This window comes from Phaethon lepturus, unplaced genomic scaffold (genome assembly GCF_000687285.1).
Source record: "Phaethon lepturus isolate BGI_N335 unplaced genomic scaffold, ASM68728v1 scaffold1028, whole genome shotgun sequence".
Taxonomy (NCBI): Eukaryota; Metazoa; Chordata; class Aves; order Phaethontiformes; family Phaethontidae; genus Phaethon; species Phaethon lepturus.
The window spans coordinates 1-23,510 of NW_010558066.1; the positions used below are offsets into that span (position 1 = coordinate 1).

The 23,510-nt window shown below is 37.2% G+C and overlaps 1 protein-coding gene across 1 annotated transcript; it reads left to right on the plus strand.

The window, feature by feature from the left end:
• Positions 1-20,511: 20,511 nt before the first annotated feature.
• Positions 20,512-23,233, plus strand: LOC104616257 (chondroitin sulfate synthase 3-like; the record flags this gene model as incomplete). Its single annotated transcript, XM_010292926.1, is given in 1 exon segment — positions 20,512-23,233. A coding segment is annotated over 1 exon segment (1,569 nt), but the record flags the coding sequence as incomplete, so codon positions are not given.
• Positions 23,234-23,510: the final 277 nt, after the last annotated feature.

The window sequence follows — 23,510 nt, forward strand, 5'->3', positions numbered from 1 at the left end:
TTTATTTTTATATCTATTTATATTAATTTATATTTATATATAGGAAATTTTTGATAAATCAGAACGCATCATGTAAACATGCCTGGACTTTTGATCAAAGACATTTATTTGTCTTTTGCTTTAGTGAGCAGAAGGAAAACTTAATTCTGTGTAAGAAGCCCAAGGTTGCCCCTCTTCTTCTACAGAGTGTATGCTGTTATTTAGTGTAGCCTGGGCTAATTATGCTGCTGTTAATTATAGGCTGCATAAATCTTCCTAGAAAAGGGCTTTATTTTTGTTGCTTATAATTTTGCCAGATTTGAACCATTTGGTCTGAAATTTTCTATTCCACAAACAGATTTGTTTAATTTTCGTGAAAAACACTGCTGTCCTTTGAAGAACAAGATTAGGGAAACTATATTGCTGATATGTATTAAGGAAAAAAGACATGCCTTCTTATGGGTAAATTGCTTCACATTCGTACTTGGGGATGGCTGCTTGAAAGTTAATGGGCTGGTGACCAAGGTGGAGATGGGTCCTTGCCATCAGTGTGAAAATTTACCTCCAAACTGACATAGAGAGTGATGCTCTCCAAAGATATCATCTACTGGAAGGATGTTTTGCCATCTGACAGTTCCTGCCTGCCAAAAAGACTAGTACTTGTTATCCCACCAAAGCACACAAATGCAGTGACTCAAGAGGGTGAAACAGAAACACCCTTGTGCAGCAGCAGGGAGTAGGGAGGGTACACAAAATTGTACAGGAATGTGGATAGGAAAGGGATGAGGGAGTGGACACTACAGCTGGCAGAGGAGCACTGGCCAGGACTAAGCCTTTAAGGAGAAAATACACTAGGAGTGATCACGGGGACAGAGACAGAAGCAGCTGTAGGTTTTAGAGCACACACCTTTTAGAGCAGACGTTAGGAGTTCTGATTTCTACACTCCTTTTTGTTCAGCAGTAGCTAAAAGCAGACTGGAAATTTTTTTTCTAATTGGCCTTCATTCAAAGGATGAAGCCTGTGCTGCGGATCTAGGAGACCAAACTGAGTTAATATTAGCAGCCAGGAGTCAAAATGGCCCTATGTGGCTATTTCTGGCCCAGGCTTGAGCCTTTGTGCTTTGAACTCTCTAATCCTCTAGCCCTAGGCTGCCATGTGCCATACCTTTGATCCTGAACTTCCTTGTGAAGTCTGAAATTGGAGAAAGGCAATTATTTCTGTAGTATGGATGGGACAGTGGTTACTTGTTCTTAATTTTTGTTTCTTGGCAAGGAACAGGAAAATTACATCCAGAATTTAGTAAAGAATAGAGGCACTGAAATCTTCTACACTTTGAAACTGGGGAAGGTCAGGCTTAATTCTGTATTTGAATCAATGCTTTTGAGTTTTTACAAGTGAAAAGGTGTGTAGGGAGACTTAATGCTGTTTATTAATCTACTCGATATAGGTGGAAAATAGAATTTGTACCTACAAACCGTCTTTAAGTCTGCAATACAGCATTCATTTCCAATTAAATACACCTGGAAAATAATTATTTGGCACTTCGTTGTATGAAAACATTTAGATCATCTGAGGAAAAACTGCAGCAAGTGGGAGGACGTGTTGACAGGGTTGGAAAGGTGATGCAGTCATTTATTCCAATGAGATGCTGTGCTATTGGTGATCTTTTTGCTTGCAGAATATGGGAAGTGAATTATGTTTTAATCCTTTTAAATACATTCACTTAATATTTTGTAAAGGGCCCAGTGTTTCCTACCTTCTGAATCTTAATTTGCAAACTTCAAATTATTATAAATTTGAATTGTAATTTGTGCAGTGTTTCTGGGAAATGCATATTTTAGCTACTTGTATTTCCAAATACTATATTTATGCAAGTTTTCATTCTTTACAACTTTGTTCACTTGGAGATATTGAGCTTACTGAATTTACAATTCATCTCTGGAAGGTAAATGTGTAGGTAATGGAGAGGGTTTTGAGACCAGTCATGCTTACTGTAATTCTCAAGTGGCTGTCAACTTTAGAAAAACAGTGTTGGTATCATGAGATTTAAAGTTAAGTGTTCTGAAAAATCTATTTGTTTCATTATGGTGAACAGCCTTTACTGTAATCTCTCAGCTGATAACTTCTGGGTCACTTTCACTGATCCTAAATTGGAAAGTTACTCATGCATTTCACTTACATCTTTCATAGCATTTACAAAAAGCACTGTATAGTGCTTATTTGGAATAAGAACAATAAACATCTATGTTTTGTGTACACCTAGATAGAGTAGAACTGGCAAACAGGTGTGTTGCCTGTACATACAATGCAATAAGCATGTAGAAAATGTCTACAAATACTAATGAGGACATTACATTAACAATTCTGTATATTACTTCTTACCTTCTGTGTTTATACAGAGTCATGAGTAAAGCTGTCTGGCAGTAAGTCAGTGTCAGTTAAATTAGTTGTTACTAGCCTATGGAGCAATGGAAAGTAATAAATAGAAAAGGAATCACGTATGAAATCAATTTGTATCTTAAAACACACATCTTTAGCATATATTCTAGCTTATTTACAGAAAATGAGCACCTTTGTGGATTCTGCCTTCTTAGTTTTGGTGGTTGTGACTGGTGTCCAAGACGAAGGTAGTTGTTTCAACTGAGAAACGCTGATCCACTGTTTCTCTGAACTTATTAAGTAAAAGTTGTCTTGTTTTTTTGTGTTTCTTAAGTCATTATACTTAATCTTTTTTAAAACTGAAGGCTTTTCTAGATGCTAAGTGAAGACTTTGGAGGCCAGCAGAAGCAGAGGCCTGTGGCTCTCCTAGGTTAACAAAAGTCACTTAAAATAACATTATGAAAGCTACTGTGGGTCAGCTTTCTGGGTAGTATCAAATGAGGTATTTCAACTCCTTAAAGGCCCTATATGCCTAAATTTGTATGCTTTTGAAGGCATTATAAAACTGTTACTCAGGGATCTCCAGAAACAGTCTTTAATAAGAAACAATGGTTTTGGATCATTTCATATTTTAAGTGGTTCTGGTTTTTTCCTCTCATACTTCTAATCTAAGTCAACTGTAGGAAATTAATAGATCAGACTGCACTGAAAATACACATCCTGTACCAGAAATTGCCTATGTTAAAGCAGTTATTAAACGTAATTGTCTGTGGATGCTTCTTGCTGTGTGTCCAGGTTTTGCTTTCTCCTTCAAGTCTTGCATGAAATTGATGAAAGTTCAGTGATTATGATTCTGAATTTATTTTATACAAAAATAGATTTCATGTCATAATGTGTTAAGGCTTCTAATGTGGGCATTTTAAAATTAGGGGTTGGTGAGGAAATACTTTGTAGACACCTATCTTGGAAAGGTAAGTGAGGACTAGTTCAAATGTCTACAGTTTCTGTAAGCTGAATGAGAGAAAGAATAAAATTGTAAAATGGGAAAAGAGGTTTTTCAATTTGATTCAAGTACAGAAATGAGCTGATGCAACTTACATGCTTCCTAATTATGTAAATACAGAAAGATCCTTTGGGCTAGATGGGTTTTTTTCATTGTTTTGGTGTTGAGCTATTCTATGTCACCTGCGTATCTGTAATTCAGACTGGTAGTGACTGAAATACATTAACATATAGCAGCTGTTGTATAGCTAGGCTAAGTGTGAAAAAGCTTAAGTCTGGGTTACTAACAGCATTATTTTTCCTTTTACAAATAGATTAAATACAACATGCCTATTTGGTGAAAGAGGTCACTGCAATTCCAAACAGTGCCAGATCTCTATATTTAGACGTCTTTTTGAAAGAAAATCCTGTTGGTGACATCTGTAATGAAAATATGTTGATAGATGTTATGAATGTTAAAGAACCCAGCTGACACTAAAGAAAAAAGACCGAAACTGATTTCCAATGAAGACAGCTGAATCTCCTGCTTGCTTGATGAAATCTTTCAGCAAACAATTGTTCAGTTCAGCATTTCACAATGGTGGTAGCAACAATAACCAATTATGTCTCTCATTCTTAGACTTAGTGCATTTTAGCTTATAAGCAGGAAGTTCCAATACGTTATTTCTCTCTTCCTTCTTGGTAAGATTTGTGAACTCTTATGTATTGGTGAAGTCATTTGCACGTTATAGTATATAGTTTTTCTCAGAAGACAAAGTCTACCTGGTTTTGAGACAGATACAGTGACATTTCAACCCATCCTCCTAAACCCTATCTCAGTGCGACTTGAGTGTCAATACCCTTTGTGCCTTACTGCTTGCATTCTCACATTCCACATCTGCCTTCCATCACAGTATAGGAAAAATAATTTTGTTGCTATGCTTTTGAATGAACTTACTCCTATTATCATCTCTCCCTAAAGTTCTTATTATTTTCCCCATTTTGTTCAGTATTTTAAACAAACATTGTCTGGTTTTACTCTTCATAGGAGTTGTTAGGCACAGTTGTAACAGAAATAAAAGCTTCCTGTAGGCATATATCCAAGAAAACAAATGTAATAATAATCCCGTTAGGTGGGTTTCAAACAGCTCTGTAATGTTTTTTCAAGCTGATCATAAAATGAAATTCTGTGAGAAAGAGTTTAACTTACTATGTGGTGCCACCATCATTACTAAATAGAACTATTGGCTACCTTGACAGAGGAGTAATTTTCTAAGTATTCATCCTATTAAAAATAAATGTAATATTATCCTACAGAAATAGGCCCAGCTTTCTATAGTTCTGGTCTCATTCCTTCAAGGTTTTATAACATTTTACATTGAGAGACAGGAGAAAATGAAAATGAACTATTGCACTTTGTTTCGATTTTTACTCTCCTTTCCCTGTTCCCTTCTGCCTTACATCCTCCATTCAAAACAAAAATCAAGCCAACCAACAATTTAATAAAAACAAGAGCCAACTCATTTCTGAATTACTTAGGTCAATTGTATTGGTAAAATCCAAAGTCCTTTCTGAATTGTTTTCACCAGGAATTTGCTTCTTTTCAGTATTTCTCCAAATATATCAATCCTGGCAATTTGCTCTACCCCATTGCACTTCCCCATTTATCATCTTGTTTTGTTTTGTTTTGTTTTGTTCCAAAACCTTTATGGTAAGCAGTTGTAGAACTGCTTTCTGTATATTTGATTATGCTAGGACAGATTTGGTGTAAAACAGAATGATGTGATATAATTTTATACAAGACACAGTGCATGTAGATTACGAATTCCTTAATGAGTTAGTCGCCAAGCTAACTTTTGTGATTTGTAAGAAATCACAAAATCTTGATGCCAAGATTTTGTGATTTGTAAGAAAATTGCTAATTACTGAAGAGCCAATGAATGTACACCTGAAAAAAAAAAAGTTTGAATTCTATTATTTGAATTAGAAGTTGCCATTAAGAGGGTAATACCACTTTTTCATAACATAAATCTTCAAATATATATTAAAACCACTAACATTTTCAGCCACAAAACATATGAGGCAGTATAAAATGGGTTTTAAGTTACCACTCTGTAGCTGGAAGACTTTTTCTTTTTACAGCAGCACTTCCATTTCAGAAATCCAACAATGGAATATCTTGTTAAGGATATTTTATAATCCTGGGAGGATGAAAAGTCACTGTTCAATGCAACATCTCCGGTCCCCAAGAAGCATATAATTCAGTAGGCTTATTTTAAGTGTAAGACTAATTCTCAGTGATGTTGTAAGAATACATTCATGTTAATTAATACTATTTCCATCCCATTCAGTCAGAAAACACAACTACGCCTGTGGAAAAGTATAATAGCAATATAATTAGGTTTTCTTCTAAGAAAAACTTTATAATAGACATCCTGCCATGCTTATGTTATTTTAATTGGATGTTTAGCTCAAGGTTGGTTCATAATTTATCATACATTTTACTGCTAATAAAATCTGGTGGAAGGAAGCTATACTTAATCTCATTGATTACACCATAAGAAGTAAAATCTTAATTTAAACATCCTTTTTTTTTTTTTTTTTACTGACAAAGCAAGAAGGGAAAACCAGGTTGACAAGGACATCATGCTGTTCACTTCCTCAGCTGAGTAATGACTCAGCGAGTGTAGGAAAATTAAATCAAAAAGAGGTTAAATCTGACCTATCATGCAGGCTATCAGTATGCAGACTGTTGAGCAGCTTTTATGTCACGGGAATGGAGAAGTGTAACAGAAAGGCTTACCGTACAGATTTTGCCTGTTGTTTATTTGGGAGGATTCTGACTTCTTGGGTGCTCTAGTTCAGTCTTTAATTCTCCAGTGGTTACTTCTGGGAAACCAGTTTTAGGTCTGCCAGCCACCAGAATCAGGTTTCAGTAATTCAGAAATTTTGTAGAGGTTGCTATAAATTTTATGCATAAGTTTATTGTAAGAAGGGAGTATTTAATCAGCAGAGGTAGAATAGAGCGCCTTGGTCCATACTAGGTATGTCTGCTGATGCTTCTGTTTTCTTACTTAACATGAGAGTTGAAAATGGGACTTTGCAATATATTTAAATGTTCCTGAGATGTGCTTAGCAAATTAAAAAAAGAGAAGAGTTCTCTTTTCACCAGTCCACATTTATTGTTTTGTTGTCCAAAGGTATTGAAAATCCTTTTTTTCAGTATGTTAATGTGATGTGATGTATGTGAAAGTGCTCAAATTCTTTTTTTTTACTAAATACATTTCTCTGAGAAGAGTTACTGATACTGCATTCTGTAGGCTTGATCTTTGCAGTGATCTCATGCTGAGACCTTGCAATGGGCTGTTACTGAGCTACCAAATCGCTTTTGCCCCAGAGCAGCAAGGGTTCTCACTGCATTTGTCCCTTATAATGTTGCCTTGGATGTTCTTGTTATCTGTATGTTTAATCCTTTTAATGTCACGCTAAGTTCTGAGCGTCAGTGATGTTAAGAAGCCCTGGCTCCTTAGCTACTTTATCACACACAGGCTTTTTCCTTTTCTCCATTTTTCATCTGCTGATTTTCTATTTCTTTGTCCTAGTAAAAAAGGCATGTCTGATTTCCATTATCTATTACTTGGAAATTATTCCTGTGTTATTGTAACTGCATCACTTTATGGTTCCTCTGTAAAATTAATATCTCTAGCATTAGAAAAATCTGGCTGGAGGCAGGTTTTAGTTGCAGTTATCTTCAGGGCTCTGCTCCCAGTGACAAATTCAGTCACCTGCCCCTGCCTGGGAAGGGTAGACCCTGCACCCAGGCAGGCAGGACCTCTGCATAATGGGAATACAAAGCCCCACCACTAGTTGAATGAGCAAAGAGGGGAACCTAGACTTAGCTCTGTTGGAAAAGGGCTCTGTAAATCTCCTTTCTCTTGGCAATAAGGCGTCATGTCTCACTGAACGCTGTGTTCACACCTGCATACCCAAAGGTGAGCCTAAAGAGCTAGAAAAGGTCTAGACACAGCAGGCAAATGCTGTAGCATGGTCAAAGACAAGTGGAAGAAGAAATATTTCCTCCCTCTTACCTCATGCAGATAGAAGGATATGGTACCCTGAGTGGGGCATTGCTCAGTGGCTTGCTGTAACGATACAATTTATCCCTGTTTTTTCAATCGTATAAGAAAGGTCAAAATTAGCAGTCAGCAGTATTTCCTGCTGTGGGCAGCCCTCTGTCATAGCTCTAAATCTCCCAAACCTCTTCCATATAGATGTAAATGAATATATTAAATCATGGCTGAATGCTTAAACACACTTCAGTGCTTGTGTCATCTGTCATTTTCTGTCAAGCCTAGATATACTGAAATCACATGAAATGGGATGACATTCATGGTCTCATATCCAGGCAAATGTGTGCAGAAGGGGTTGTAGCCTCTGCCACATTTAAAAATTTTGTTATGGTTTCTTTGTTGTGGTTTTTTTTTCCTTTCTGGATGCTGTCTTTCAGGACTTCTCTGCTCCAGCATGTCTGGAGGACTGAACACCTACTCCACCCAACAGCTTTTGCAAGATGCCAGATTTTGAGTGCAGTTTGAATAAACACACAGGCTTCAAAGCAAAGCAAATAAATTTAATGCCCTTAGAATTTTAAACAGAAAGTCAGTGCTCTGCTACAAGTGCTGATTTTTATGAGATTGCCTTTTTTTATATTAACAATATGTTCTTGCTTGTAAGTCTTAGGTACACACTAGCCCTGATTTGTTTCTCTTTTTAGTTTGCCAATTTCTGTCATCCTTTATACCTTTTGATATCTCAGATTTTATCAATATGTTGCACATTACCAGAAAACAGAAATCCAAACATCATGGCCTGAGATTGAAGCAAGGAAACTAGTTAGCTATCTAAGATATCCAAAAGTCTTCCAGGCAGCTTTTTAGGTCTCTCAAAGTTTTCTTCCCCTAGAAGCATGTTTATATTTTCCTTTTATGCTAGTTAGTTTTAAAAACATGTATTACCTCTATCTCACATTCTTGCCTCTGTCCTTAGACCAGCACTGCATAAAAGACTGCAGTGAGTCTATCTGATGCTGCCTGGCTGAGTGTAATTTAAAGTGGATGCTGCAGATTGAACTCTTATTCTCCATCTTTAAAGATATAAGCAAGTATTACTCCTATGCTAAGCTTTTAAGTAAGTTTTTCAGTTATGTGTCTCTTTATAACATTTGTCCTTTGTTTTGTGTGGAAAATCTATCCAAATGAGGCTAATGGACAGGGGAATTGAAATACTTAATCTAATTCTTCATGAAATATTGCTAATTGTGAATAAACAAAGACGCTTGAGGCCAAATGTTTTCCTACACTGTTTTTGTTGTAGTGTTTAGGCATCAATGTGAACAAATTTGTAATATATTCAGACAGTTGATTTGTAAACACGGAATTCATAGTGTTACTTAATAGAAGTTATGGATGCTGTTCTTCATACATCGTTTCAACATTATTTGATAGTCCTGGAATATAAATATGTACTTAATTGGTTATGCAAGCCTTTATTGAATTTTCTTCTAATAATTAAAGGCTTCAAAAGCTTCTTTAAAGGGTAAAACCAACAGTATTCTGAAGTGTAGTTGCAGTAGAATAATAAGTTCTTAAGATAAAGAAAATTGTTGTTGATGAACTGTAAAGAAGAAAACAAGCTGTGTGCCTGTGCCTCCAGAGTAATCGTATTTTAGATACATAATTATGGATTGTGTTAAAATACAGATAAAGTTACAGGATTTTTTCCAGCAAATGTGATTTTTTTGTGAGGACCTCAATGAGTTTTTAAATAATTTTTCTCATTTCACTGCTTGTGTTATTTTTTTATTAGTAATCTGATTTGCTATTATGAGTTATGAATATTTTCAGCTATGAAAACACTTCTTATCTGAGGAGAAAATATCTCTAGAAATCAGATCAGAGATCTGAACAAACTCTGTGTTGAGAAACTCACCAAACTCCTGTCTGTTTTGTTCCAGTCCGCAGAGGACAGCAAACTTCAATGACCTAACATTTCAGCCATATACCGGCAGGTCTGGTGAGACTGGCTGGCAGTCCCAGGCCCTTTTGGGGTTGATCTTCAGTCTAGCAACCCTTCAATATTAGAAAATGACTGCCTTGTTGTCTTTACCTTCAGAAGCATTTTATTAGCAGAGAAGAGATGCTGGTATACTGCCACCTTCTATATGGGGCAAGACATGTTTTCTGATAAATTCCTTCCAGTGTATCTGACCTTCCCAGGTCTTGCTTCGTCATGTAGTTGTATTGGTCCTCACTATTCCCCAGGATAGGTTGGTGTCCCATCCTTGTCCTCTTGTGATGCTTTCTCTTTTGACTTTTTGCTTTGACTTTTTAAAATACCTCTTTCTTACTAACCTCTAGTCTCACCTTCATGGGCTTTTCAGAGAACTTTAGCAAACTGATTTTTCTCCTCAGGCATTACTTTAACAGCTCTACTTTGACCATTAAATAAGTATTGAGTATTCAGTATTAAGCTGAGTGTTCTCATTTGCCATTTATCTGGTAAATATGCGTACGGTCTTGTTAGCAAAAAGGAAATATCATAGTCATCACAGTATGTTATACAGCATTCTTCACGGCATCAACTGCGTATCAGTCAGCTTTTTAAAGTTGCATGGAAGTTCAGGTGATGAAATTGCCATTGGTGTCCTTTTGTTTAACCAGCTGTGTACAATACTTTTGTTGAGACTATGTATGTCATCTTCAGGAATGTTATAGTACTCTTCTCATAGGCCTCCTGATACATAATTCCAGGTCTATATAAAATATTTAGTTTTAGACCTACTGGGGAAAAAAAAAAGACTTACATATCTGATTGAATGGAAGTCTTGTCTACTAAGCACAGGAGAATTATTATTTTTTGCTTTATCTAAATCCTTTCTAGAAGTCTGCAGAAGAGAAAGACACTCCCAAGAAAAGTGGTAGGTGAAAAAATTAACTCTAAGATAAAGGGAAAAAAGGGTAAATAAACAGAGGAAGTAGCATCTCTTTAAGGCTGAGTTACTCCAAAAAATTTTGCATCATGCTATATGTTTGCTTCTGCATATGTGCCATATAACATAGGTCATGTATTAACAAGTTAAAAATACTCTGACTTGGCAGTGTTTCCAGTCTCCCGAAGCTTATGGTTTTTTTGAAAGACCTTTGGAGAATGCCATGTGCAGATTCTCTAATACTGCTAGTACAGTAGACATTTCTGCCACAGTCTGTTCCTCTTCAAACTATGTTTTGTAATGTCAGAATGTCAGAATACTTATTAATATAGAATTGTAGGGTCATAGAATAATTTAAGTTAAATAAAGATCATCTGGTCCAGTCCCTTGCTCTTCAAGCAGGGTCAGCTTCAAGGCTGAAGATCAAAGTTGCATCAGGTTGCACTGGATTAACATTACTTAACAAGTTCCCAAAACTCATGTTTTTGCAGAAGAGAAGTTTGGGGATGACAGAATGGTGTGGTAGAATGCCTGTCACTGTGCAAGGGCAGTTTATATTAATTAGCTGTTAATAAATAATTGTGATGCTAAGCTTAAAAGGAAAACTTTTTTGGTACATTGTGTAGATAAATCCTTTAGTTACAGTAAAGATGTTCCTATTATTTCTTTTAACATTTATGGAAACTGAAGTGCTGTTTCCAAGTAACGGTGGACTTCAGGGATCATAGGGCTGTTCATTTTTGCTGTCTTTTGTATCAAAATGGATTCTGAAGAAAATTAGGTAAAACTGAGGGTAAAAAGTAGTAAAAACATCTTGAAAAAAAATTTTTTTGCTTTCATTTTAGCCTCAAATTTTAGCCTCAAACAATAATACTTCCTAGGACTCCTAAAACCCAATCAAACAAGGTGAGAAAAAACCCTTTGCATCACAGTAATTGAGTGCACTGATACGTAATACCTCAGAGCATTTCCCTTTTATAGGCTATAATGACAAATATACTGTGAATATTAAACACAAATAATTGCTTTCACAGAATCTTTAAGGTTGGAAAAGACCTCTAAGACCATCAAGTCCAACCATCAACCCAAAGCCACCATGCCCCCTAAACCATGTCCCGAAGCACCATGTCTACACATTTTTTGAATACTTCTAGAGATGATGACTCCACTACCTCCCTGGGCAGCCTGTTCCAATGCTTGATCACTCACTCCATAAAGAAATTTTTCCTAATATCAAATCTAAGCCACCCCTGGAGCAACTTGAGGCCATTTCCTCTCGTCCTATTGCTAGTTACTTGGGAGAAGAGACCAACACCCACCTCACCACAACCCCCTTTCAGGCAGCTGTAGAGAGCAATGAGGTCTCCCCTCAGCCTCCTCTTCTCCAGACTGAACAACCCCAGTTCCCTCAGTCGCTCCTCAGAAGACTTGTGCTCCATACCCTCACCAGCTTTGTTGCCCTTCTTTGGACATGGTCTAGCACCTCAGCATCCTTCTTGCAGTGAGGGGCCCAAAACAGTATTTGAGGTGCGGCCTCACCGGTGCCGAGTACAGGGGCACGATCACTTCCCTACTCCTGCTGGCCACACCATTTCTGGTACAGGCCAGGACGCTGTTGGCCGCCTTGGGCACCCGGGCCACCAGCACCCCCAGGTCCCTTTCTGCTGGGCAGCTCTCCAGCCACTCCTCCCCAAGCCTCTAGCATGGGGCTGTGATCAAAGTGCAGGACCCAGCACCTGGCCTTGTTAAACCTTGAATTAAAAGTAAAAAATAGTTTTTACCTCTTGATCTTAAATTGTCCCTTTCTCACTGTATGACAGATTTGTCCATACACCGGCAAAAACATTGAATTGCATGGCAACAAAAATTGGCATGGAATTGGGATGGCAGGAAACGGGATAAGATCCGTTTTGTCAGTACGGCCCTGAGGGCGTGGGAGGATTTGGCTTGCATGATGGTGGCTTGTCCCTTCACCTGACTGGGGGGAACCCGAGAAGAGTTTTATTGTTTAGAAAAGTTGTAAGCACGGACCTATTGCCTAAGCAAGTGCATGTGTCCTGCCAAGTTCTTCAAAAGGATTTAAAGTGCGTGGATGCTTGGGGCTTTTGCCTAGAGGCAATGCTACTGTGATAAATCACCTTCAGTAATGAGGAAATGAATGGCAAAACTGCAGTGGGATTTACCTGCTGGTCTGTAGCTCTACTCAGTGCTGAGGAAGGCATATTCAGCTCCTAAGACTCATGTTGTAAGCATGTAGCTGGTCCCAGCGCAGTTGCCAGTACTTCACCATGTAACTCCATGACAATATGGATGTGCTTTCCTTTCCTGAGCATTCAGTGACAGGGGGATGGAGGAGCAACCACAAATCTAAAGATCACTGAATTACATAAAGCTGAAGCTATCACAGAAAAATCAGTTACACCTTCTCAGTGATCACTTCTCTTTTTTAATCCAGAATAGGGAATGAGTCAGTTCTTCACCATCACTGAAACCCCTGAGCCAGCCTTTGCCCTTTCACATGCCAATGGAAAGAAGATTGGCAGTGAGTGGGGGGCTGTTGTTATCATAGAATAGTTTGAGTTGGAAGAGACCTTTTTCAAGGTCATCTACTCAGACTCCCCTGCAATGAGCAATCAGGTTGCCCAGAGCCCCATTCAACCTGACCTTGAATATTTGCACAGACGGCCGTCCACCACCTCTCTGGGCAACCTGTGCCAGTGTTTCATCACCCTCCTTGTGAAATATTTATTCCTTATATCTAGTGTAAATCTAAATTTAATTTAATTACCTCTTTTCCTATCGCAACAGGCCCTGCTGAAGAGTCTGTCCCCATCTTTCTTATAGGCTCCCTTTAAGTACTGGAAGGCTGCAATAAGGTCTCCCTGGAGTCTTCTCTTCTTCAGGCTGAACAACACCAACTCTCTCAACCTGTCCTAATAGGAGAGGTATTCCATCCCTCTGATCATTTTTGTGGCCCTCCTCTGGACCCACTCCAACAGGTCCATGTCTTTCCTCTGGAGCTGCAGGCTCCAGAGCTGGATGCAGCACTGCAGGTGGGGTCTCACCAGAGCAGAGTAGAGGGGCAGAATCACCTCCCTTGACTTTCTGGGCACACTGCTTTTAATGCAGCCCAGGATACGGTTTGCACTTGCATTGTTACCAGTTTGTTAATCCCTCACCCCTTCCCTGTTACCAGTGGTGCTCCTACTCTGAAAGCTGGTTTGTGCCAAAGAAGGGTGTTAGTGACACCAGGCACACCAAACATGAGCAAGCTAAAAGGGTGACAGCCTAGTTTCCTTAAATCTGTTGACTTCTGAAATGCAGCCTTTCCCACAACTGTTCCACTTTGGTAGTGCAGAGGGTAATTTGAAACATTTTGCTGTTTTCTTACATGTATGCTCCTGTACTTGCATGTCAGTGCTGTTTAATTTGCCTATTTATAGGCTAAATTACAACGGTTCAAGTATTCACCATTCTTTTTCCAACACATGCTTTTTTTGCCTGTACAGTTTTGTTGGATTTTATTACATTGAGTGCTTGGTGAAGTATCCCTATACAGGAGGGTAGCTAGAATCGTACACAAAACAGCATGACTTTATACATCCTTCTTATATTATCTCTCCTACATTGCAAGAAAACTTTGGGATTTGGAGTGGGGTGTTTTAGTTTAAAGCTGTAAAGAGATGACATGTCAAAAAAGTCTACTAATATTAACAGAGCAGCACTGTTTCATGAGTGATTTATCTTAGCTTGTCTTGGTATTTGTTGGCTTACAGTGTGCTGACATGATTTCAGTCCAATGTCTTGATTTATGTGAGAAAGGAGGTGGGGGCAAAATGGTTGTGCTATAAAGCTATTACATTATCAGTTATAATTTTTACAGATATAAAGCTGCTTTGTTAGGCATTACACTAAGTAGAAACATAAGGAACTACTGTTGGCTGAGGACTGTGAACAGAAGGAAGATGTTAGGTATTTTCAATATAATGTCTCTTTGTAGGAACGTTGGCTGCTGCCAATTAATAACATGTAATTCATTCTTACTAAAAAACAAACACTGTATCATTAGAAAAAATTGAATGCATCTCTCAAGTCATTGATTCCCCTACTCACAAGCAATCCAGCTTTTTATAACCTGATTAAATTGTATGCATTACTTATATTGAAAATCTGATCTAAACCCTTTTTCTTCTGATAGCTAGAAATTTTCCTTTAATGCCCTGCCCAGGTAAACATAAGGTTAGTTTGCTTTCACTATCTCTTTCTTATTTATTTAATATATTTAGAGACAACATGATTTTTATCCTTCATTTTGCAAGGTTAAAAAGCCAAATAACATTAGCCTCTTCTCATAGGATAGTTTTCTCATCCTGGTAAATGTCATTTACAATGATTTGGTCCCACACATTTGATGAAGATGCAGGTTCAGAATTCTGAGAAATTGTCTGCCTGCTGTGTCTTTCAGAAATATTCTGACTGATGCAACACAAAAATCTTGTTTTCATTTTCTGTGGAGGATTCACACTGATGTTTCATCATCTCTCCATGTCACCTTACTGTCTGCTAATATTCTTATGTTCTCCTTACTTGTTATTTCCAGTTTAAAAGGTCAACTTTCCTGAGATATTTAGTCACCTATGTCTTCAAACCATGAGTGTAGTATTATGTGTGTTGTATTTTTATAACAACTGAATTTCTGCAGTGTTGCTTCTCTCCAAGTTCTCCAGCTCTTGTTGTGGGGTGTCTCCTCTTCTTTTCTCTTCATTATGTCCCTGACTTTGTGTCATGAGCAGTGCCCCAGATTTTGTGTCAGTGTCACTAGGTATGATGTTGTTCCTCAGAAGCTTCTGTAATGACTTCCCTCCAAACTGACAGTTCCCCATTTAAACATAGCTGGTTTTTATCCAGTTCATATGCATTTCATAATTCCAGTATTAATCCTTATCTTTTCCAGGCTGACAGTTTTTCTCATAGCACCATGCATAGTGGCTTGCTGAAATATGTCTTCTTGTCCAGAAAGTTATGATCACCCATAGCTTAGTGTTGCATTTTATTATAATACATTATTGAGAATGTCCTAATATGTTTGTAGTTACCTGAATTTTTAATTTTTTTTTAACTTGTCCTTTGATTAAGGTACTCACCTCGCTGTTGTTCAGCCAAACCATATCATCTCAAACACAGTAGATTTTACATGTGTTCTTCATATGGATGAAATGCTCCTTAAAGTAGCTGGAAATAGTGAATACATCTTCATCTTTAGGAGAGCTAAACTCTAAAGGACAGGGTGAAGAAAGATGAGAAATAGTTCCTGTTCATCTTGCTTCTAAATTTATTAAAAGTCCAGTTTAGATAAAATTGTCAACAGTTTAGTACTATTGTAGATTTAGGAAGAGCTAGAGTTGATGAAGGATTAAGTTCTGTGACTTCTCTGTTAAATGGGAGAAATTGTTCTTAAACAATGCTCAAAGAAAAACTATGTTAATTTAAAAAGCATTTGCTTTTTGCATTGCAAGCACTATTTGCATTCAATTTTTTAATATGTGATAGTCTTGCAATAATAAAGTAGGTTGGTTTGGGCTTTTGTGCATATGTAAGAAGAACTTTCATTTCTTATTACATCAGTAAATCACAGAGATTACAATGATTTCAGAACTTGCGGTGCAAATTACATTGTGCTTACGTATTAGCTATTGTATTTCTCTGCCATGATAATAAAGCGTTGCCTTTACTCTTAATTTGTTTCTTCTCATTTTATTTTATTCCTGCTTGCAGTTCAGAGTTCCTCAGAGCATGATTAGATTATTCACATTTCTTGCCAACTTGTAGTTTCAGCTGGCATGAAAAGAGGCAAGCAGAAGTCCTTGCCAAATCTTATGTTAGTTATGCTGTTAGAAATGTTCAGAAGACATCAATCTCTTCAGGAAAGTCACAAAGTGATGCAATATGAAAAAATAAAATGTGCTTCCCTGTATTAAAGACAACTTCTCCCATTCACTGTTTTCAGTGAACTTAAAGTGGTTGTATCATGTCAGACTAAACATTGATTTCACAAAATATCATCTAAACATTGATTTCACAAAAGATCATCTCTGTGCAGTAACCAGTAGAAGAAGCCAAGACAGGAATGTACGACAATAAAGACATATTGTGATATAGGCTCAGCTGTGGCTCCAGGCGTCTGCAGTACAGCAGTGTTGTGCAGAAAGCATACCTTTGTGTTTAACATAGCAATGACGGAAGTCTCCCACTAAGCTGTTGGCTTGCTCTTTGAAGCCATGCAAAAATTTTACCATCAGCAGCTTGCTGTGCCAGTAAGTTCTGTGGTTGAGCTACATATTTCCTTTTCTATTTTTGAATCTTGAGAGCCTCATTGTACATGTCATAGTTTTTTATGTAAAAGAGATGATTATTATTCCTATCCATTTCCCTTATGGTGCTACTGACTTTAAAGATCTTGAGGTTGGCCCTGTTTGGATTGCTCCCTTTCACCATAGTCATCTATTCACCTAATGATCCATGTTTGGTCATCTGGTGACATGGATTAGTACCTTTCTACCCATATGTTATCAATTTCAGATGGAGCATCACGATACTGACAAGATACCTGCCCACAGCCTTGAAGATTCAAGTGCGCTATGGACACAACCATATAATGACGTTTCTGATTCACTGTAGGCTTGTCCTTACTCTGTTTGCTTTTCCTTTCATCACTACTGAACATCAACATGGCATTTGCACAGAATTGCCTACTGTGTAACTAGGTTCTCTTTCCAGGGTGCTAACAGCTTGCACAAGGTCTGACATTCTTCAGGTATGATTAGTATTGCCGTCTTCACATGTGCTTTGCATTTATCTACACAGAATTTAATCCACTGTTTTATTAACCTAGCCATTCAAAATCATGAGAACTTTTGCAGGCAGGTTTACTTTAACCATGCTGAATAATTTTAATTTAGGTTCAGTGACTCTTGCCACCTTCCAAATCACCTCCTTTTCCAGATTTTTTTTTACTGCATTCACCAATTCAGGCCCTTGTACAAATCCATTCTCCAGGAAACTTGTCATCTTTCCCTTTGCCTTATAGGCTTGAGCACCTTGCTTAGAAATTTCAAAGCAAAGTTAGGATCACATTTAATTGCTTTCATGTAGATGTTCATAATTTGAGTTGTAAAAAGATGTTTTTGTCCTGCAATATTGAAAAGAAATTTCTGTGTGGCACGAAGATTAAAACCTACTATCTTCAGCAAGAATTTATGATTTCAGTGTCATACTTGTTCTGAACTGTTTTCACTGTATTGAGATCTATTAAAATTGTTCAGTGACATAATTTTAAATGGATCAGTACAGTTTTGTATATGTGTGATAATACTGTATTACTGAGTTGATTCAATTTTTTTTTACGTTGCTGCTGTTAATCTGTTGTTGATTATCAAAAGCAAAATCATTAGTATAATGGAGTACATCCTCTTGCTATGATTTCAGCAGAGCATATCTAATAAACCAAGGCATCTGAAATTGGAATGTAATAAAAATGCAGTATTTAAGTTAATAGAGTATTCCTGTTAAATGAGTGCTGCTAATGAATCTGCTGTGAAGCAGAGCTTGTAATAAGTCAAGGGTTACAGAAGAATTTGCACAATAGGAGGATGACATTTAGTTTTACAGCAATAGTTTGTCATCTGTTAAAAATCTTTTTGGATAAAATACATTATACTACTTAGTATAAAACTTACTGTGAAAATTCATGTACCATAAGCTAAATGTGTAAAGGTAGTTAATAGTTGTTTCCGTTATACTCAAATACAATTCTTCATTGTGGTTGAAGAAAAACTCAAGTGGTTCTTTTTGATTAGAGGACTTTGATAAAGGAGCATCATGGTTTGTGGGGAAGGATGTTGATATAATTCAGCAACCAAACAGCCTCCCCTTCTTTCTTTTGTTTTCAGTGTTTTACATTTTCTTTTTCTTTATTTTCTTACAAGGGAATTTTAATGTGAAATTCTAAACATGAAAATCATGGATTCAACTTTTTCAAGAAAAAATTAAGAATACAAAAGCACAGTCATCTTGCAGAGCACACAGTAGACAGCTTTAAATAAAAGGGCCCAGAAAGGGAATGTAGTTTATGACTGGAGAGATGAAAATCTCACCTGATAAACTCATCATTTTTCGTTATTCAAAAGGTAAACTGTAGAGGGAGAAGGGAAAATTACTCTTGCAAAGAGCAAATATTTTCACCCAGCCCTTTCCCAGGCACTTTTCTCTGGGATTCAATCCCTAATCTCTAATCTGCCTGTCCTGCCAGTGTCGATCTCTTGTCCTCAAGGAAGCCATATTTCTATTTTGCCAGCACTGCTGGCTAAATGCTGACTCAGTAAAGGTGGTGTTGGTTCCTGTGCTCTGTGTTAGCAAGGAAGTCGCCCAGACCCTCATGTCGCTGGTTCATTTCATCTCACGTGACAAGCAAAATACCCACCTCCCAAGACAGAACAAATGTGCTCTTGACAGCTTTAGGTAGAAGTTCTGAATAAGGAATATTTGAGTCATTTTGTAACTATGTATGTTTTTTCTCACTCACTCTTTAATATAACAGACATATCTGTTTTATTAAAGGCAAATTTAAAATAGCTTAAAGTAGTTCTTAGAATTAGGCTGTTCTTTTCTCCATGTTATATGACTGTAGCCTCAAAAATGCTGACCTGACTAATAGTAGTAGTTACGTTTGCTCAAGTAGAGTCATTTGGGGTCTGAATGTGGTGGGAGGGATATTCCAGAAATTTTGTATTAAAATTCTGTTTTACTAGATATGACAACGTATATTTCTCATACATGCTAACGGATTTTAAATAATTGTCATGGTTCTTAGCTTTATTAGGAGTTATTTTACGTTTATTGCCTGATGTTTTATATTACTTCTAGCAGCAAAACCTCTCTTCTAGAATTGCAGTAAAATGAGCTAAATGTTTTGCATGAGGCATTGTGTCATCAGACCTCACCTCTCTTGATTTCCTCAGCATATAAAAGACAAAATTCAATACCCGTCTCAAAATCTGATTATAGCTCATGCTTACAACACCTCCTTGAACAACATTTTCTATCTAATTAACACATTTTCCTTATGTATTAATTACAGACCAGTCTGTTTGCAGATGAAAAAAGAGAAGCCTCTTCTACTTTATCAGCTACTCGTGGAAAGTAATTTTGTTTCTCTGGAGTTAGTATGTGTTAGCTTAGCAAAGAGTGGTGGGTCTTAAGTGTATTTAAGATGTTAATATTTTACTCCTCCATATCACTTCTAAGTTTTATTTTAGGGAGGAAACTGAATCAGAAAATTTCATGGTTTGCTCATAGTTTCGCTGTTAGCACAGAAAGGTATAAAGGTGCGATACTTTTAAATCCTAGACCTGTACTTCAGCCATAGAATGTATCTCTTCACTATTTAGAAGATATTACAATTACTAATTGACAGAAGTGGAATGCCTTTTCTTGCTGCAGAAATACATTGGAAGTTACTTAGGGTGAGTTATACTAGCATGACCTATAGCTTAATTGACATACTATATTATATGTGCCCCTGCCAACACACATATTCCAATGGTTATATTTCAATCATGGAATTCTTTGGCTGCATGAAAAAAATAGTTTTGTTGAAATGAAGTCCATTCAGTTTTTCAATGTTAAGTAGCAGTGTCCATTTGCGTACACCTGTAGGAAATACAACCAGCTTTGTGCTCCAAAGACATAAATCCAAGGTCCTCTTAAAAAACATGATTGGTGTTGCTAGCCTTTTAGTAAGGATCTGTGCTGATGTAGGTGAATGCTTAGATTTTCATGCATAGCAGCATTCAGCCTGCACCTAGGAACTCAAAAATATTACCTACAGACCTTCAGTTAAGTAAGTGTTGCGTTTAGTTCTGCAGTTAGACAAAGTAAAGATAAACCCAAGATATCTGCCCTTCTGTTTAGTTAGAGGTCAATATTTGCTTAGTTTGGACAGTAGTGAAACTGAGACTAAAACAGTGTAAATAATTCCTACTGAATACTTTAAGGGTCTGTGCTTAAAAATAGCTATTATCTATAAAAATTAGTAATGATCAATGGTACCAGTGTGGGTCCTTTTGTGGGTCGAAGTGCTTCCATTTAATGCCTTTTTTTTTTTCCTTCTCTCTCTCTCTCTTTCTAGATGCAACAATTGTTCCATGAAAACTATGAACACAACCGCAAGGGTTACATTCAAGATCTTCACAACAGCAAGATTCACACAGCCATAACACTTCATCCAAACAAAAGACCAGCCTACCAATACAGACTGCACAATTACATACTGAGTCGCAAAATTTCCGAACTGCGCTATCGGACCATCCAGCTCCATAGAGAAAGTGCCCTGATGAGCAAGCTCAGTAACAGTGAAGTAAATAAGGAAGATCAGCAACTGGGAGTAATGCCATCTTTCAATCATTTCCAGCCACGTGAAAGGGATGAAGTCATCGAGTGGGAGTTCCTGACAGGAAAATTTCTTTACTCGATGGTGGAGAACCAGCCACCCCGGCAGAGCCTGAGCAGTGTCCTGCGGGCTGCGCTGGATGACACCGTGATGCAAGTCATGGAAATGATAAATGAGAACTCTAGATCTAGGGGAAGGCTCATTGATTTCAAGGAAATACAATATGGCTACCGCAGGGTGGACCCTCTGCACGGAGTGGAGTACATCTTGGATTTACTGCTTTTGTACAAAAGGCACAAAGGAAGGAAAGTTACGGTTCCAGTGAGACGCCACGCTTACCTTCAGCAATTGTTTAGCAAACCTTTCTTCAAAGAAGCAGAGGAGCTGGATGTAAGAAGCCTGCTGGAGGATACCAACACTGACACTCAGTCTTTCTCTTTTCTTTCGAATTCTTTAAAGATTTTTTCCTCATCATTCCAAGGCACCAAAGACATCAGGGGACGCAGTGACAAGAAAATACATATTCTTGTCCCTCTCACAGGAAGATTTGACATTTTCTCAAGATTTATGGATAACTTTGAGAAGACTTGTCTGATTCCCAGGCAGGATGTAAAGTTGGCAATAATTCTCTTCAGTTCCGAGATGGGCCAAGACTCCAGCAAACACATAGAGCTAATGAAAGAATACAGCATTAAGTATCCTAAGGCAGATATGACCCTGATTCCAATAGCAGGAAAGTTTTCTAGAGGTTTAGGTCTTGAAATGGCCTCATCTCAATTTGACAACAGCACTTTGCTTCTGTTCTGTGATGTTGATCTGTTATTCACACCAGATTTCCTCCAGCGATGCAGAGATAACACTATTCAGGGAGAACAGGTTTACTACCCTATCATCTTTAGCCAATATGATCCAAAAGTAATATATGGCAGCAACCCTCCAGCTGACAGTAGTTTTGTTTTCACAAAAAGAACTGGATTTTGGAGGGAGTATGGATTTGGAATTACCTGTATTTACAAAAGTGATCTACTTACTGCTGGTGGATTTGATACTTCAATTCAAGGCTGGGGACTTGAGGATGTAGACCTCTTTAATAAAGTAATAACATCTGGCTTGAAGGCTTTCAGAAGTCAAGAAGTAGGAGTTGTCCATATTTTTCATCCGGTTCAGTGTGACCCCAGTTTAGATCCAAAACAATACAAAATGTGCTTAGGGTCCAAAGCAAGTACGTTTGCCTCTACCGTGCAGCTCGCTGAACTCTGGCTACAGAAACATTTGGGTGTCAGGTACAATCGAACTCTCTCCTGACATCTCAAGCCGTTTGGCCTTTTTAGGGGAGTTTACCTCATTATTGTTGTTATTATTTGATTTTGCTGTTGTAGTTTTAAACTCCCTCCACATTGTCTTCCAAAGACTGTTGACCTCAAATGGGATGAGTCTGCTGTTCACTGATATTTCTCATACCTACTGAACTGGTGAGGTGAATTCCTTCGTATTTCCTTTATTTGAAATTCAGTCAAGTCACAGCAATCATATGATCCCATGGAGCACATCCATCACAAGAGAGTGCATCAGAAGAATGTTCTCTTTCAGCTTTGGGATGCAGTATCATCTTTATTGCATTTCTCAGATTCGATGTGATACAAATATTTACTGGTGAAGGTACCACAAAAGTGCTTTATGCTTCTTCTGGGGATGGAACTCTGTAAGATAAACTTGAGTTTTATAATTTATATGAGGACTTATATGTATAAACGCTACTTTTCTTCATCTTTAGAATTTTTAAAGTAAATGAATAACTATGATTGTACCTTTATTTTTTAAAAAAAGAGAAAAACTGAGAAGCTACTTGCAAATACAACTGGTACTGGCTACCAAGGTCCTTAAATGTCTTATTAGAATAACAAACTCCTCATTGTTGTTCACTCTAAGTGTAAATGAACTTTATTTTCCCAAGGAACAGGATTTAACCAAATGCTCATGTACACTTTAGAAGATTTGAGAACCAACGTCCTTCATTTGCAGGCAAGAAGAAACTATGACTTAACATGGTGGTTTATGATAAAGTGCAGGCATATAGTATTCTTTGTTTGAAACACATAGTATAAGTTAATGTTTCTCTTTTTAGAATGAGTCTCTAATACACAATTTTTTTTTACATTCCTTTGATAAATCTTCACTTGAAACACAGTGTTAGAAGTTAAAGCTGTATTTTTTTTTATATTTTCCATTAACATTGGTACTCAGTATAAATTTGTGTTAAAATCAAAATAACTGTAAAATAATTATTTAAGTTTAAAAATTTTCTATTGCTGGTCAAAGTTCCTTGGCCAATATATTTATATTAGTGGAGGTTATAAGACTGTGTTAAGATTTATCTCTCTGGATAGCCTGAAGTTGTCATATTGTGGATTCACAGAGTAAAGTATTTAAAATGATACCAACATAAGAAATAATAAAATCGATTTCTGTATTTTAGAGAAATGTTTATATAGGGATGTATGTTTACGTGTGTGTGTGTGTGTGCGCGTGTGTGTATATCCCTATATATATAGATATATAGAGAGAGCAATTTCAAAATAAGTTCTTCTTTTCAATTCAGGCAGCAATTTGTTACAATCGTTATTTTGCCACATGCTTGGAACGTTTCATGTTATACTGTGGTAAGAACTCAGAGGCACCCCAGAAACCATCAGAATTCGGACAAACTTAAATTAATACAGTGGGTATGTGTAATA